Consider the following 12,640-nt stretch of genomic DNA (forward strand, 5'->3'; position numbering starts at 1 on the left):
TGAAGCATCTTCAAGACAAAACAACATGTCAGACAAAGAAAACACAACATTTTCATTTTGAGGAAGTCTTAAAGGCCTTGTACAAGATATTAGTATAAATCCTGTGTTCTCATGTGGCTGAAGGTCACAGATATCAGGATAGGAACTAAATGTTAATATCTATGTGTGTTTCCCGCAGATAGCGACAGTGAAATCTACAGTGGGACAGGAGATGTTTCCAAAGACTGTCCTGAGAAAATCCTGGAGTCCTGGGGAGCAATCCTCAACAGATGGTAAGGCTTCAAAAGAGACTGAAATTTGGACATTGAGACACAATTTTGAGATGAGATGCGGAGAGACAGTTTGAAGCTGAACAGAGAGGCAGAAGTAAATGTAAGGAAGGAGGACAGTGATATGCAGGATAGAGAGACACATGAAGATATGGTATTGTATGCAGAAGTGTCAGCTGGATGACTTAAAAGGAGATAGATGGGGAAGTGTGGAGAAACACAAGGAGAAATGGAGATAAGACACAGATATAAAAAGACTGGAGATACAAAAATGATTTATAGGTGAATGGTGTAGAAATAGTAGGAGATGGGCATGGGTGGAGAAAAAGTCAAAATGTAGCCCCAGATAAAAGCTACTGTTTCTTATTAGAGATGTTCAAATGTTCCAAATATGTCAGGTTATATTTTCGTGAAATATGTAAAACAAAAATGCACAAGATATTTAGAATATTTAGATTTTGTGTAAAGGTAATTAAAATCATAAAAACAACCAGTACAGCATTGGAACAAGGAAAGAATTTGAGTGAATCACAGCAGCAACAACTTATAGTAGGATAAAGCAAAGAAAAATGGAAACCAAAAATTGATAACATGGGGGTCGTAAAAGCAAAAAAAAAAGCAACATGAATTTTAGCTCTTTAGCCATTTCATCTTGCTCACAGGCAGTATTTCATGACACATTGATGCTGAAAGGTGTGCAAGACAAAGAGTATAAAGAGAGTGATCTGCAGGCCTGGGGGTCTCCTCCATTATGACAGTTTGATTGTTTTATCATTCCACTTTGTATGAAAAACAGTTTCCCTTCAGACACAGCTATTAATTTATCTGCTATGACACATACTGTCATACTTGTAATACTTTGTGCATTTACAACAGCCAGCATTGATACATACAGCTTTTGGTACCGGCACATAATTAACTGAATAAAAGATGTTTCTGGCTTTTCATTTGATTTTCACAGCCTGTTTTCTTGCTGTTGCATCAGCACAAAGAAGTGAAGTAGTTTATCAGGAAATTGCTTTCGTATGGCCTCAATAAATACATTATGATGAGATTTCAAGCATCATTAAAAAGAGCTGACAATGTGTTTTCAGGAGCAGGATATTTCTTTGTGTGAGAGAACCGTTAACAGCATGGCAGCACTGCGGATAATATTCTATACTACAGGGTGAAACCACAGCAGCTTTCAGTGGTTGTACTGGGAAGCTCCCAGTTTGAATATATTGTATGTACCAGCATGAATAGTCCTCCCTATCTGACCAGAATAGTGAGGAAAAAAACTATATTGCATAATGATCTAATTATATCATTGATATTAATAATAAGCTCCACTTTGTCATGAACACAAAATGAGTTTTGGTGCATCATGGGTACTTCAGTTCGACAAGCATTTACTTCTGCACCCCGCATGTCACTGTTACACCTAATATAAAAATGATTATCAAATCTGTCCAGCTGCTCTTCAAATTAATGTAAGTGGTTGAATTGGTATAATTGAGATTATGAAATAATGCATTACCTGTGTGTGTGTGTGTGTGTGTGTGTGTGTGTGTGTTTGTGTATCAGGCATGGGAACCTGTCCAGTCGTCCGAAGGGTTTGCCCTCATTGGTTCGCAGTGGCATTCCTGAGCCACTCAGAGCAGAAGTCTGGCAGCTGCTGGCTGGCTGCCATGACAACCACGACCTGCTTGAGCACTACCGCATCCTCATCACCAAGGTAAACAAACACACACATAGACAAAGTAGGGGCGACTGCTTGTAAAAAGTTGCATTTTTGTTGCTGTGTAAAAGTACAGTATAAGGGCTAAAATGCATCCAGGACTTTTGCAGGTGTGTGTACTTCAGTTTCCGAAGATGCTTGTCACATACTGACCTGATAGCTGGCACGCCAACAAGCTATCACTGTTTTCTGTTGGATTTCATGTCTTTGCATTGACTAAAATAATGACTCCTAACAACAGTCTAAGAGTTACTTTGATGTGTGTAGTTGTTGTTTGTTTCATGGCTATGCAGTCCCTTAATTCCTATAAACAGTATTTGCATATGAATGGAGAATCTGTAGGTAACTGGACAAGATTTTGCTACCGGAAGCCTTCTGGTTTGTAGTGCGAGTAGAATTGACCAGTCATATTTGAGCAGGCTTCGGTTGCATGCAGGTAAACAGTCCGTGTGGAGAGCAAAAGAGGTCAAACGCATTGGCTGAAATGCGATCTCGGAATCCATCGATAATCGTCTTTTATTAGCTTTTTTAAAAATGTATCTGCATTCATATGCATATATCTGTTAATAGAGATTAACCAAAATGTTGTCTGGTTGCTAATCAGACTGTAAACAATGACTGGTGCACAGAAGAGGAGGTCTCGGCCCAGATGTCCGCTATCATATCCGCTGGCTACACTGGAAGCCCCGACATTGCCCCCAGAGGCTAAATTGTTGTCAGACAGATAGCCGATGGGTTCCGAGATTGTGTCTCCATATTAACTTAAAATATGGAAAATAATCAGTTGTCTCGCACACCCTAGACAGTACTTGGTATTATTCCCTCAGTTGTCAGTCTGTAGGGTTATGACCCTTTAGCATACACATTGTTGAAAGTATTTTATCCTTTAATTACGTGTGGATCTTTTTTACACCATAGCTAATAATGTAGTGGATGTGTTGGTTTGGTGGAAACCAGATGAGTGGAGTTAGTGGTTATGATATAATGTAATTTATAATTTTTAATTAAATTTTTTCCTTGTTGTGTCTACAAACAGTTTGTCTCAGGGTACCAACATATCTGATACTGCTGTCATTACTGCTTTTCCTCCGAACTCTCTCATTTAGCTCTGACATTTAAATGCACGCAGTGCTGTCTCAGGTCTATTACATCTCCTGCTGGCCCTTTAGCCTCCTAGAGAGCCCGCAAGAAATTAAAGTGAATTCTCTTAAAACGATATTAAATATTTAACTGCTGGGTGTGTTGACATGTAACATATTTAGTACAATTTAAGGAAACTCTGCTGTGTGTTGCCTGTTTGGTCTGTTGTGTTTAAGTTGATGAAAGTGCTTTTATCGGATCTGGTGCACAACTGGGGGCACTGACACTGCCTGAAAAGGTGAGTCTGGATCTGCTGCTGACTGGGACCGCTAACAACAATTGCAGTTTACAATTTAAACTTTTTAATATGCTCTTCTTTAGAGTGACTTACAACTTTTGCAAGACTAGAACAAAGTAACAGTAAAAATGTAATCCTAAACACAAATATCCAAACCCTCCTTGCCAATATTGAAGATAACCAGTAGTAAGGAGGTCAAAGTCACGGTAAAGGTCAATGGTCCAATGCCCAGCAATAAGTGATGGGAAGAATTTTTCATTGACATTGATATTGAATCAAAATGGACTAGCAAACTCTTAAACCTTTGTAAACTTGGGTTTTTATTCATATTTGAAACAAGTAAATGCAGTTCAACTGTGGGTCTGTTAGTCATATAAAGACACTGTATGAGGCTACGGCTGTATGTAATTTAGATATGTGGAGACACCTTTGACTTAGTTACACATGGGGTCGATTGTGCTTCTGTAGCTCTTTCATTGTGTCATCCAGTGAATAGTGCTTTGCTTGATATTATGATTACAATTATTAATCACAATTATTTTCATGATAATACTTTAGTGTCCTGACATCTGTATTGATCAGCTTTTTTCAATCAGTTTTTGTTTTTGTATTTAATAAAACTAAAATCTTGAAAGTCCCCCCCAATGTGAGAGTGAAGTCATGCAGACCAGGTCTGTGACCCATCTTAGGATTTCCAGCGAAAGACTTGTAAATCAGAAGGTAGAATGACAAAGCCCAACCGGACCAGACAGCAGCAGCACATGGAGGAGGATGTGATATAAACACACAAAGAAGACAAAGATCCTCGCTTTTATGGTTAATACAATAGTCTTTCTCTTTACCTCACAGAGACGGGTGAAACTACCTGCCACAATCAATAAGCAGAGAGAGAGGGGGGTGGATAGAAGGAAGAAAAATGAAGAGAGGGGAAGAATGTGAACCCATAAATATGACACTGTAGTCACTGAGGGGAGAATTGGAGAAAAGGAATGTGTGTAAACATCAAGCGACCTGGCAGATTTCTCTCTTTCCTGAGTCACATATTTTTAGTTGTCTTTCACCTACTGTGTAAATTTCTGTCTTTCTTCCTCTCACCATCTTTATCTGTTAAATTGTGACAATTTTTCTCTTGATGTCCTATTTCTCCACCTTGCTCTCTGTCCTTTTTCCATCTCTCTCTCATGTTATCTTTCTCTCCCTCTCACAGCACTTCCAGTCTTCCTTTTCTATCTAGTGCTTCAACGTTTGTTTTTTCTTTCATGACCCATGTTTTTCGATATATCTCTCTTATTCTCTTTTCGTCTCTCCTTACATAAGACCGAGCTTCTGTAGTTCAGCTCATTTATTCTCATTCCACTGACTGGTCCACGCCCACATCCTCTGGCTTGCTGGAGTAGTGATGGTATTGATAGGCGGGTGGCCGGGCTATTAATAGCTGCACCAAATGAATGGAACTGAGGGAATATGGAGGGAGGGAGGGAAAGAGGGAACAGAGGCAAATGACAGCAATGGCGAGGGCGATGTGGAGCTTATTAATGTCTGTTGTCTGGGCTCAGTGACGACGTTAATGCTGATTGAATTCTAAGTAATTGGACTGTCGCCCTTATGGAAGGGGTATCAGTATCGTAAATCAGTGCTGTGTATCACCAGGGGTTCTGGACGGTCGTTGTGTTAGTGATCCACAGCTGATGTGTGGTTTCTGCTCTAGTGCTAGACCTAGATCACTAAAACAGATTTCTGGTTATTTATTGTACTTGGATATTGAATTAATTTTGATTGTTATTTTTGAGCACTTGCACTGCTTTTCCAATGAAAAGTTTGCTTTCAACAAGGCTCTATGCCGAAATAGGTGAGAGAAAAGTTTGTTTTTCATGTATATGAGCATAAAACTGGATACTTTGTTTTATAGTGTTTCCCAAGTATTATAAAGGTCCTTAAAAAGGCAGGGGTTTCCTTTAAATTAACTATCAGACACCCTGACTGGAATGTCCTTCAACGTTTCCTATTTCACCTTTAGGAATGAATCATGTGCACTTCCTCTCTTATATTATTTACTGTAGCTTGCTACTGTGACTATTTCTTTACTGTGTTAGTGACACAGTAAGGAAATAGTTTAGATAGAAAAGAGAGAAAAGGTTGAAACATTTCTTATGAAACCTATGTTTGTTAAGTTTGTATTTTGAAACAAAATTTGTGGTTCAAATGCATTTAATTTCTGCATGTCCAGTACATGGTAGTATGTGTAGCGGATTTGAAATCTAATTCAGATCACATCTGATTGCCTGTTGCATGGAGGACAGGTAGCAAGAGAGTATCGACACCTGGACAGATGAAGAAGTTTTATGCTCTTGAGGGAAAAAAATAAGCATCATGAAAACAAAAACAAATCTAATAAACAGCCAAACTTTCATATTACTTGCTGTGTTGCTGCTGGTGTGAGCTTGGTGTATGTAGGCTATGCCTGTGCTGTTCATTTCATGACTAATGTTTTAAGGACAGCAAATGATCATATAGTTAAAACAGACAAATGTGATCTAGTCATTTGTAAATTACAATATGGACAGCAAGTCTTTTTTTGTAGCCTGAACATAATAAATGTGTCATGTGCTGTCATCACTGATGCGCAGATGGACACACACAGACAGACCAACACCCACCATTGCCTCAAGGTGTTGATAATGATTAGTTATCCGAGTACACCGAGTAGTTTATTCAGGTACTTGGCTGCTCTAAATTACCTAGAGTGTGACTGGTTACCTTTCTCTTGTACTAATGTAGCACTTAATGGATACTTTATCATCAAATTCAGACTCAGTCAGATTTATCTGGTGATACTGTGAGATGAGGTGATGCCTGCTCACAATCTGCTGACACAGGCTGCATGCAGGTTGGTTGATCAAAGAATGATTTTCTGAGGTAAAGTTGTTTATTTGATTCCCTATTAGTGGAGATTGGGGAGTTAAATGAGTCTGTAAAAATATTGTAAAACTACTGAATGTGTTTGTGTTTCTGAGACTATAAATCATGTTGCAAACCTCCAAAATAATCTTGTGACGTCTTGTGGGGTCCATTCCCAAGGTGAGAACCACTGTGTTAGCTTACTGAGCACTTAGCAGCATGTGGCCTGTGGCCGGCTACCTTGATATCATAGATTGCAAGTGTCATGTTCAGTGGCACTGTTCAGTTGTACTGCTCTCATTTACAGTCATCACGCACAGAGTCACAAATACACAATCTGTCACACACACCATGGCCTCCGGGCATCTGAGACATTCACAAATAACTCCTTTCTCGGCTGGCGCAGCACTGTGTTTGGGGTCGGGGTTGGGGGTTTGCTAGTGACATTTGAACAACCTTTGCGTCTCCCTAGAGCTGAACAAGACCAAGGTGTGCTGCCACGCTTGAACCCGCAGCTTAAAAAAGCTCAGCCAGCTATTTCCAGGCCTGCCTTTCCAAAGCCCAATCTCAGTCACAGCACAGCCAGTGTGTTAACAGAGGTCAGGATCTCTCCACAGGTATGACGGCTGTAATCAGAAGCCTGGAACAGTGGTTTCACCACAGCAGGTCGTAAGAAGCCTGAAGAACTGAAGGATTTCCAAGGCGATTGTTTTGATTTTTATTCCTTTTTAACTTTTCTTTTCAGTCCTTTTGGACAATATCCTGCCTTTTTCTCTCTGGTTAAACAAATTGTACCAGTGAGAGGGAGAGATAATTTGTACTAATCATTAGCAATGGGTATTATTTTTATTGCATAGATTCTGATTCTAATTCTTCTGCAGCACCAAATTGAAATATATTACAATTACATCCATGCATGCGTAACTTGCCATGTAGACAGAAACTCTCAATACCCAACCCCTACTACATATACTGTAGTATTGTGCCATCAAAGTCTTTTGTTTGGGTACTGTGGCTGTCATGGCCCCATCCCTGATGTTTTGTCCCATTAGTTATATCTGCTGAACATGCAATATTACTGCAGCATGGTTTTGTTTGATCAAGAAATGCAGGTGCTTGGTACAGAAGTAAGTGCCAGGTAAAAGTTTCCAAATGTGAACTCTTTTTCTGTATCTAACATTTGCCAATTTTATCCTGTACTTAGATGGAATTCCTATCCTTTCCAAAGCTTGTAATGAAATCTAAGAGCAAAGTAAACCACGGCTGTGAGGTGCTTTACATTTATATATTGAATTATTTTCAGGCCAGGCGCCAGCTTAACGATGACATTTAACGTCAGTGTACAATCAAAGGTAGCATCAGCCATGCAGCCAGGCTAGAATAATACTACTCCCACGCCTGATAACCCACATACAGATGCATGAAGTACAATGTACATAAGATAGGCTACCATGGTAACTGCCAAGGTCTATGGACTTCTCTCTGCTTGAAGTTGTCTCCATGACAATTCTCTGTTTCCTTTTGTCTTTGTCTCTTAACATTCTGCCTTAGTTCATTAAGCACTCGATATTTGGATAATTGGAACCTGGGTAGATGGCCAGCTACTTATGAATACACAGTCCCACAATTCCCCTACTACTTTTGCAACCTTGTGATGACCACTGCAGGCACTACTGCTCACTATGTCTGTGATGATTCTCAGTCATCCAGGTCATAGTTATCCAAGGAGGGTTGAATCTCTGGAGTCCCAGGTATTTAACCTCTGTGGGATCAACGACCCACAGAGGTTAAATACCTGGGACTCCCCACCAGTCAGTTAGAACTGAAGAAGCCCCTTGGATGAGAGGCAAAACGTCTTCAAGTATCTTCAACCAAGTCCAGTTGTCCTTGATTCAACCCTCCTTGGATACTGTACACTATGTGTATACATGTAGCACATTGTACACTTTCTCTATACATGTTGTATACAGTATACCAACACTAGTACAGAGAAAGAGGCTGGGGAATTTCAGCCTTCTTGGTTTCCTCTGATCAATAACTTATGTTTTTAGGCAGAATGAAAATGTAGTTTGTACATGCTGCAGCCAGGTAAATATCCCCTCCAGCTGATATTTGGTGAGTGTTCTGGCGCAAAATGGTGACCATGCATCATCCAGGTGGGTGCTCATTTCTTCTTATCATTATTATTATCCCCCAGTAGGGGTGTCACTTTTTCAAAAAAATTATTTTGAATGAATTATAACTAAATAATTTGCCTAATCCTTGAATATGTTTCAGAATTAATGTCATCCTAATCATTCGCGGTGCCTCTGCTGCCTCACTTCAGTGACAAGCTACAGTAACATTTCTGAAAGGCAGTTGCCTTTTACGAAGTCAATCCACAGCCTTATTTTTATCTATGTCTTTTTCAACTTTCAAATCCAAAATACTTCCTTAGATGGTTTCGTGTCCTGATTATATGTTCAGCAGTTTGATTTTTGGTATGCTAGTTTTCACAATTTTGTGTTGTGATATTACATTTTCTTCTCATTTTCGAATGGTAGTTTGAATTTCATGTAAAAAGGACAGCTGTGCTATCTAGTGAGCTGGAGAGTGCTTGTTTCTTTATCGATCAGATTTACTGGAAACAGTGCTGTTTCAATTGATTGAATCACTGATTTGTTAAGTTGTTAAGATATGTAATTTGACATGATGACTTTATGTGCTCACATAAAGTATATGTATACAATGATATGCCAATCTGTATTGATAGACAAACCTTTGAATTCCAAGTTTGGTGATATTGATGTTTGCACCTCTGTCAGACCTTGTGGACCCCAGAAATCCTTTCAAAACCTATTGATGAAATGGAAAATCATGCAGTGTGATCAAAGCTAAAAAAAAGTTATTTTTATAGGTTCTCAAACAATCACAAAGGAGGTCCTTAAACACTGACATTTTAGAGATACAAGATTTATACAAGGATTTCACCCCTAGCTGAAAATATGTATATGTATGCACAGATACACATTATGCACATACATAAACATAATTCCACTGGCTTAGCTGTGTGTTCTGCCACTAGTCTGAGGTCTCCCATCATTCATGGATGAAAAACATCCCCTTGAGGGTCCAAAGTCTTGTCAATCACCGCCTTTCACACAAAGATGCACACTCACACATACTCCCCACTATCCCATCCTCCTTCATAGTATCTGTTCGGACCAGCTGCACTCCATGGCCACAACACAGCCAAGCAACACCACTTCCATTCTCCCCTCCCTACAATATAGGTCTATTCACAGCAACCCCTCCCTTCCCAGCTCTGTGTGTGTCTCCATAATGCAGCCCTCAAGCTCCCATTCACATATCCACAGTAGGAACCCAGTAGGCACCACAAAAGGACACACTGCTTTTCCTCCACAGCTTCAGGAAAATCAATGTATGGAAGAAAAAAAGAATCTGATCTGTCATTTCTGTAGTCTGGTCATTTTTATTTATCTAAACAAGCTATTAAGAGACACTGACACTGACAAGATATTGTCTATTTAGAGTTTATGGTAGATTTTGAATATCTATGGTGCTTACTTGCATGCATGTGTATACATAACTGTTTAAATGTGCATGTTGTTGAAACTTTTCAACAACATCTTTCAATTAACAAAAGTTGTGGTAAAATAATTTTAAAAATAAGGTATTTGTTATAGCTTTAATTGTGCTGCTATACTGTAGTGAGTGAGTGCTTACACTGTGTGTGTGTATTAGCACAGCCTCCTAGCCATCCTGACACTGATATGACAGCTCGGATTAAGGAGATCCAGCCTACAGCGTATTCTCTGGTCACAACACTTCTGTGTCTCAGTCTCCATACCGACTGTAGCCTCACAGCTAGAGTAGTGCTCTGCCTCTTCCTCTGAGCAGAGTTGCACCATCTTGAATCTCCTAATGTGCAAGAATCTTCATCAACAACATCAATAATATTTTCATTTAGGTTTTGAGCGAATTATGGACAGCCTTTGTCTAGAAAAGCTGTATAAGTAATGCTGTTTATGTGCAGTTTGAGCAAGAAAAAGCTTAAAATTACCCCAGTTTGGAGGAAAAAAAAAACAAACCCTCAACATACAGTAGTGACACATACATAATACAACAGGCCTCCAACAGACTAAGCATTTCATGTTCCCTGTGAGAAAAGGACAATGCGATAATGTATTGTATGTGTTAGTGGTGTGAAAAATGCACATGTAAAATGCAAACTTGACCTGCATGTTACACAACTGGGTCAGGTTGATGTAATCTCCTAATATAAAAGGAACCAAAAAGTGCTTCTGAACTGTTGTGAAATAAAGCTGAGCTTTTAACAGGATGAACACGATCATGAAAAAAATGCATTTCAAATTAAAGTACAAAGAGATGTTGTTTACATTTGGCCTTTACATATGACTAAGAGATGCATCATGACCTACATGGTGCAAGGACAATAGGAGCTAGAGAATAATGAATATAAATATCTCAACCTGAGCAGCCGGACAGGTCTTCACCACCATGTGGTGTGAGATTAAATGAAGATGATAGATGGTGATTTCAGTAGGCAGCCTGTCTTTGACCTTTAGCTCCTCTTTACCATTCAACTCCAGCAGTCACAGTGTAAGCGGTATTGTACTGGAGGTAAAAATGTTAGATTTATTTTTTCTGTTAAGGCTGTATAACATAAGTTGTTGTCAAGTGAAATGTGATAATAATAGCTGTCTCTTTGTTTTCCACATGCTGAGAGGTACTGTAGCTCCTATCTTTATATTTGACATTTCCCCCTTCCCACTGTGTCTGATTCATACATTATCTCTGTTATATTAACCAGCAATAGAAGGTGTCTCCACAACTATTACTTCCCGAAACAATGCATAACTTGTTTTATTTTCCTTTATTTGACTAATTTATTGCTTCCTTACATAACTAACTTCACACTGGCTCTCCTCAATGGCACTGAGAGGCGGATGTAAATTTTTAAATGGCATTGCATTAAAGTGCATATAGTATACTCAAGTTTTCAAAGTTATGTTTTACTGGACTGAGTGCTTAAATTGTCACAGTCACCACATGGAAACCATATATAATTTAATAGGGAGAATTTATGATATCTGAATTTCCAATGCATTCTTTTTGAGAAAGATGGCAAGGCAAGTATGACATGCTGCACTAAAGGCAATGCCTACTGATGTTGGCACTGGCACTTCAGATTCTTTCAATTGAGTCCCTTCAAACTGGGATCGGACAAAGCCTGGCCTATTGTTTGTAAATATAGATACTGGCTTCTGCTTGCTAAATCATACTAAAAAACAGGTTTAGTGTTGGTCTGTTGATCGTGCTAGCTGAATGTTTGTATACAGGCAGTGAACCAACACTAATCTTCTCCACTAACCACCTATCCTCAATATCCCAACCCCCAGACTTTTGGATGAGGGCGTTGTCTGTGATATAGGAGTGAGAGAAACCACTACATTAAGGTTTTACCCTTTAAGAAAACTAAAAGACCTGAAAATCCTTGATACCCAACCTTACAAACAATAATCTGTAAACCAGTCAATGGGTCAAAGGGAAAGCACCTACATACAGTGCTGCTTGAGAGTTTGTGAACCCGAATTTGCTCTATTTCTGCATAAATATGACCTAAAACATGATTAGATTCCCACTCAAGTCCTAAAACTAGATAAAGAGACATCAGTTAAACAAATGAGACAAAAACTTTACACTTGTTCATTTATTAATTGAAGAAAATGATCCAATGTTACATATTTGTGCATTGCAAAAGTATGTGAACCCCTAAGATTATCAGTTCATTTGAAGGGGAAATTAGAGTTGGGTGTTTCAATCAATGGGATGACAATCAAGTGTGAGTCTGGAAGGCCCTGCCTTATTTAAAGAAGAGAAATCTGGGTCTTCACTGTCAAACTCTGAGCTTCACAACACAGGTCTGCTCACCAAGCTGGAAAGGGTTATAAGTCCATCTCTGAAGAGTTTGGACTCCACCAGTCGGCTGTCAGGCAAATCATATACAAATTGAAGACATCCAACACCATTGTTACCCTCCCCAGGAGTGGTCGAATAACAAAAATTGACCAAGAGCAGGTGTGTAATAGTCCAGGAGGCCACAATGGACCCCAGGGTAACGTCTAGGAAACTTAAGGTCTCTCTTGCAGTGGCTACAGTCGATGTTAATGAGTCCATCATCAGGAGAACATTGAACATCAATGGTGTGCATGGCAGAGTTGCAAGTAAAAAAGCCACTTCTCTCCAAACAGAACATTACTGTCGTCTACAGTTTGCTCAAGACCACATGGATAAGCCAGAAGGTGATTGGAACAATGTTCTGTGGATGGATGAGACCAAAATCAAACTTTT

General features: G+C 39.3%; 1 protein-coding gene across 2 annotated transcripts in view; it reads left to right on the top strand.

The window, feature by feature from the left end:
- The window catches only part of rabgap1l (RAB GTPase activating protein 1-like), a 129,175-nt gene that overhangs the window by 30,699 nt on the left and 85,836 nt on the right, over window positions 1-12,640 (top strand). For both annotated transcript variants that reach the window (XR_010929238.1, XM_067596566.1), the window contains exons 12-13: window positions 179-272; window positions 1,836-1,986. Coding sequence is in view for 1 of the 2 variants with exons in the window: in XM_067596566.1 (XP_067452667.1) it covers window positions 179-272; window positions 1,836-1,986 (245 nt within the window). In the remaining variant the exon portion in view is untranslated. The remainder of the gene's footprint in view (window positions 1-178; window positions 273-1,835; window positions 1,987-12,640) is intronic.

Source organism: Thunnus thynnus, chromosome 8, assembly GCF_963924715.1.
Source record: "Thunnus thynnus chromosome 8, fThuThy2.1, whole genome shotgun sequence".
NCBI lineage: Eukaryota > Metazoa > Chordata > Actinopteri > Scombriformes > Scombridae > Thunnus > Thunnus thynnus.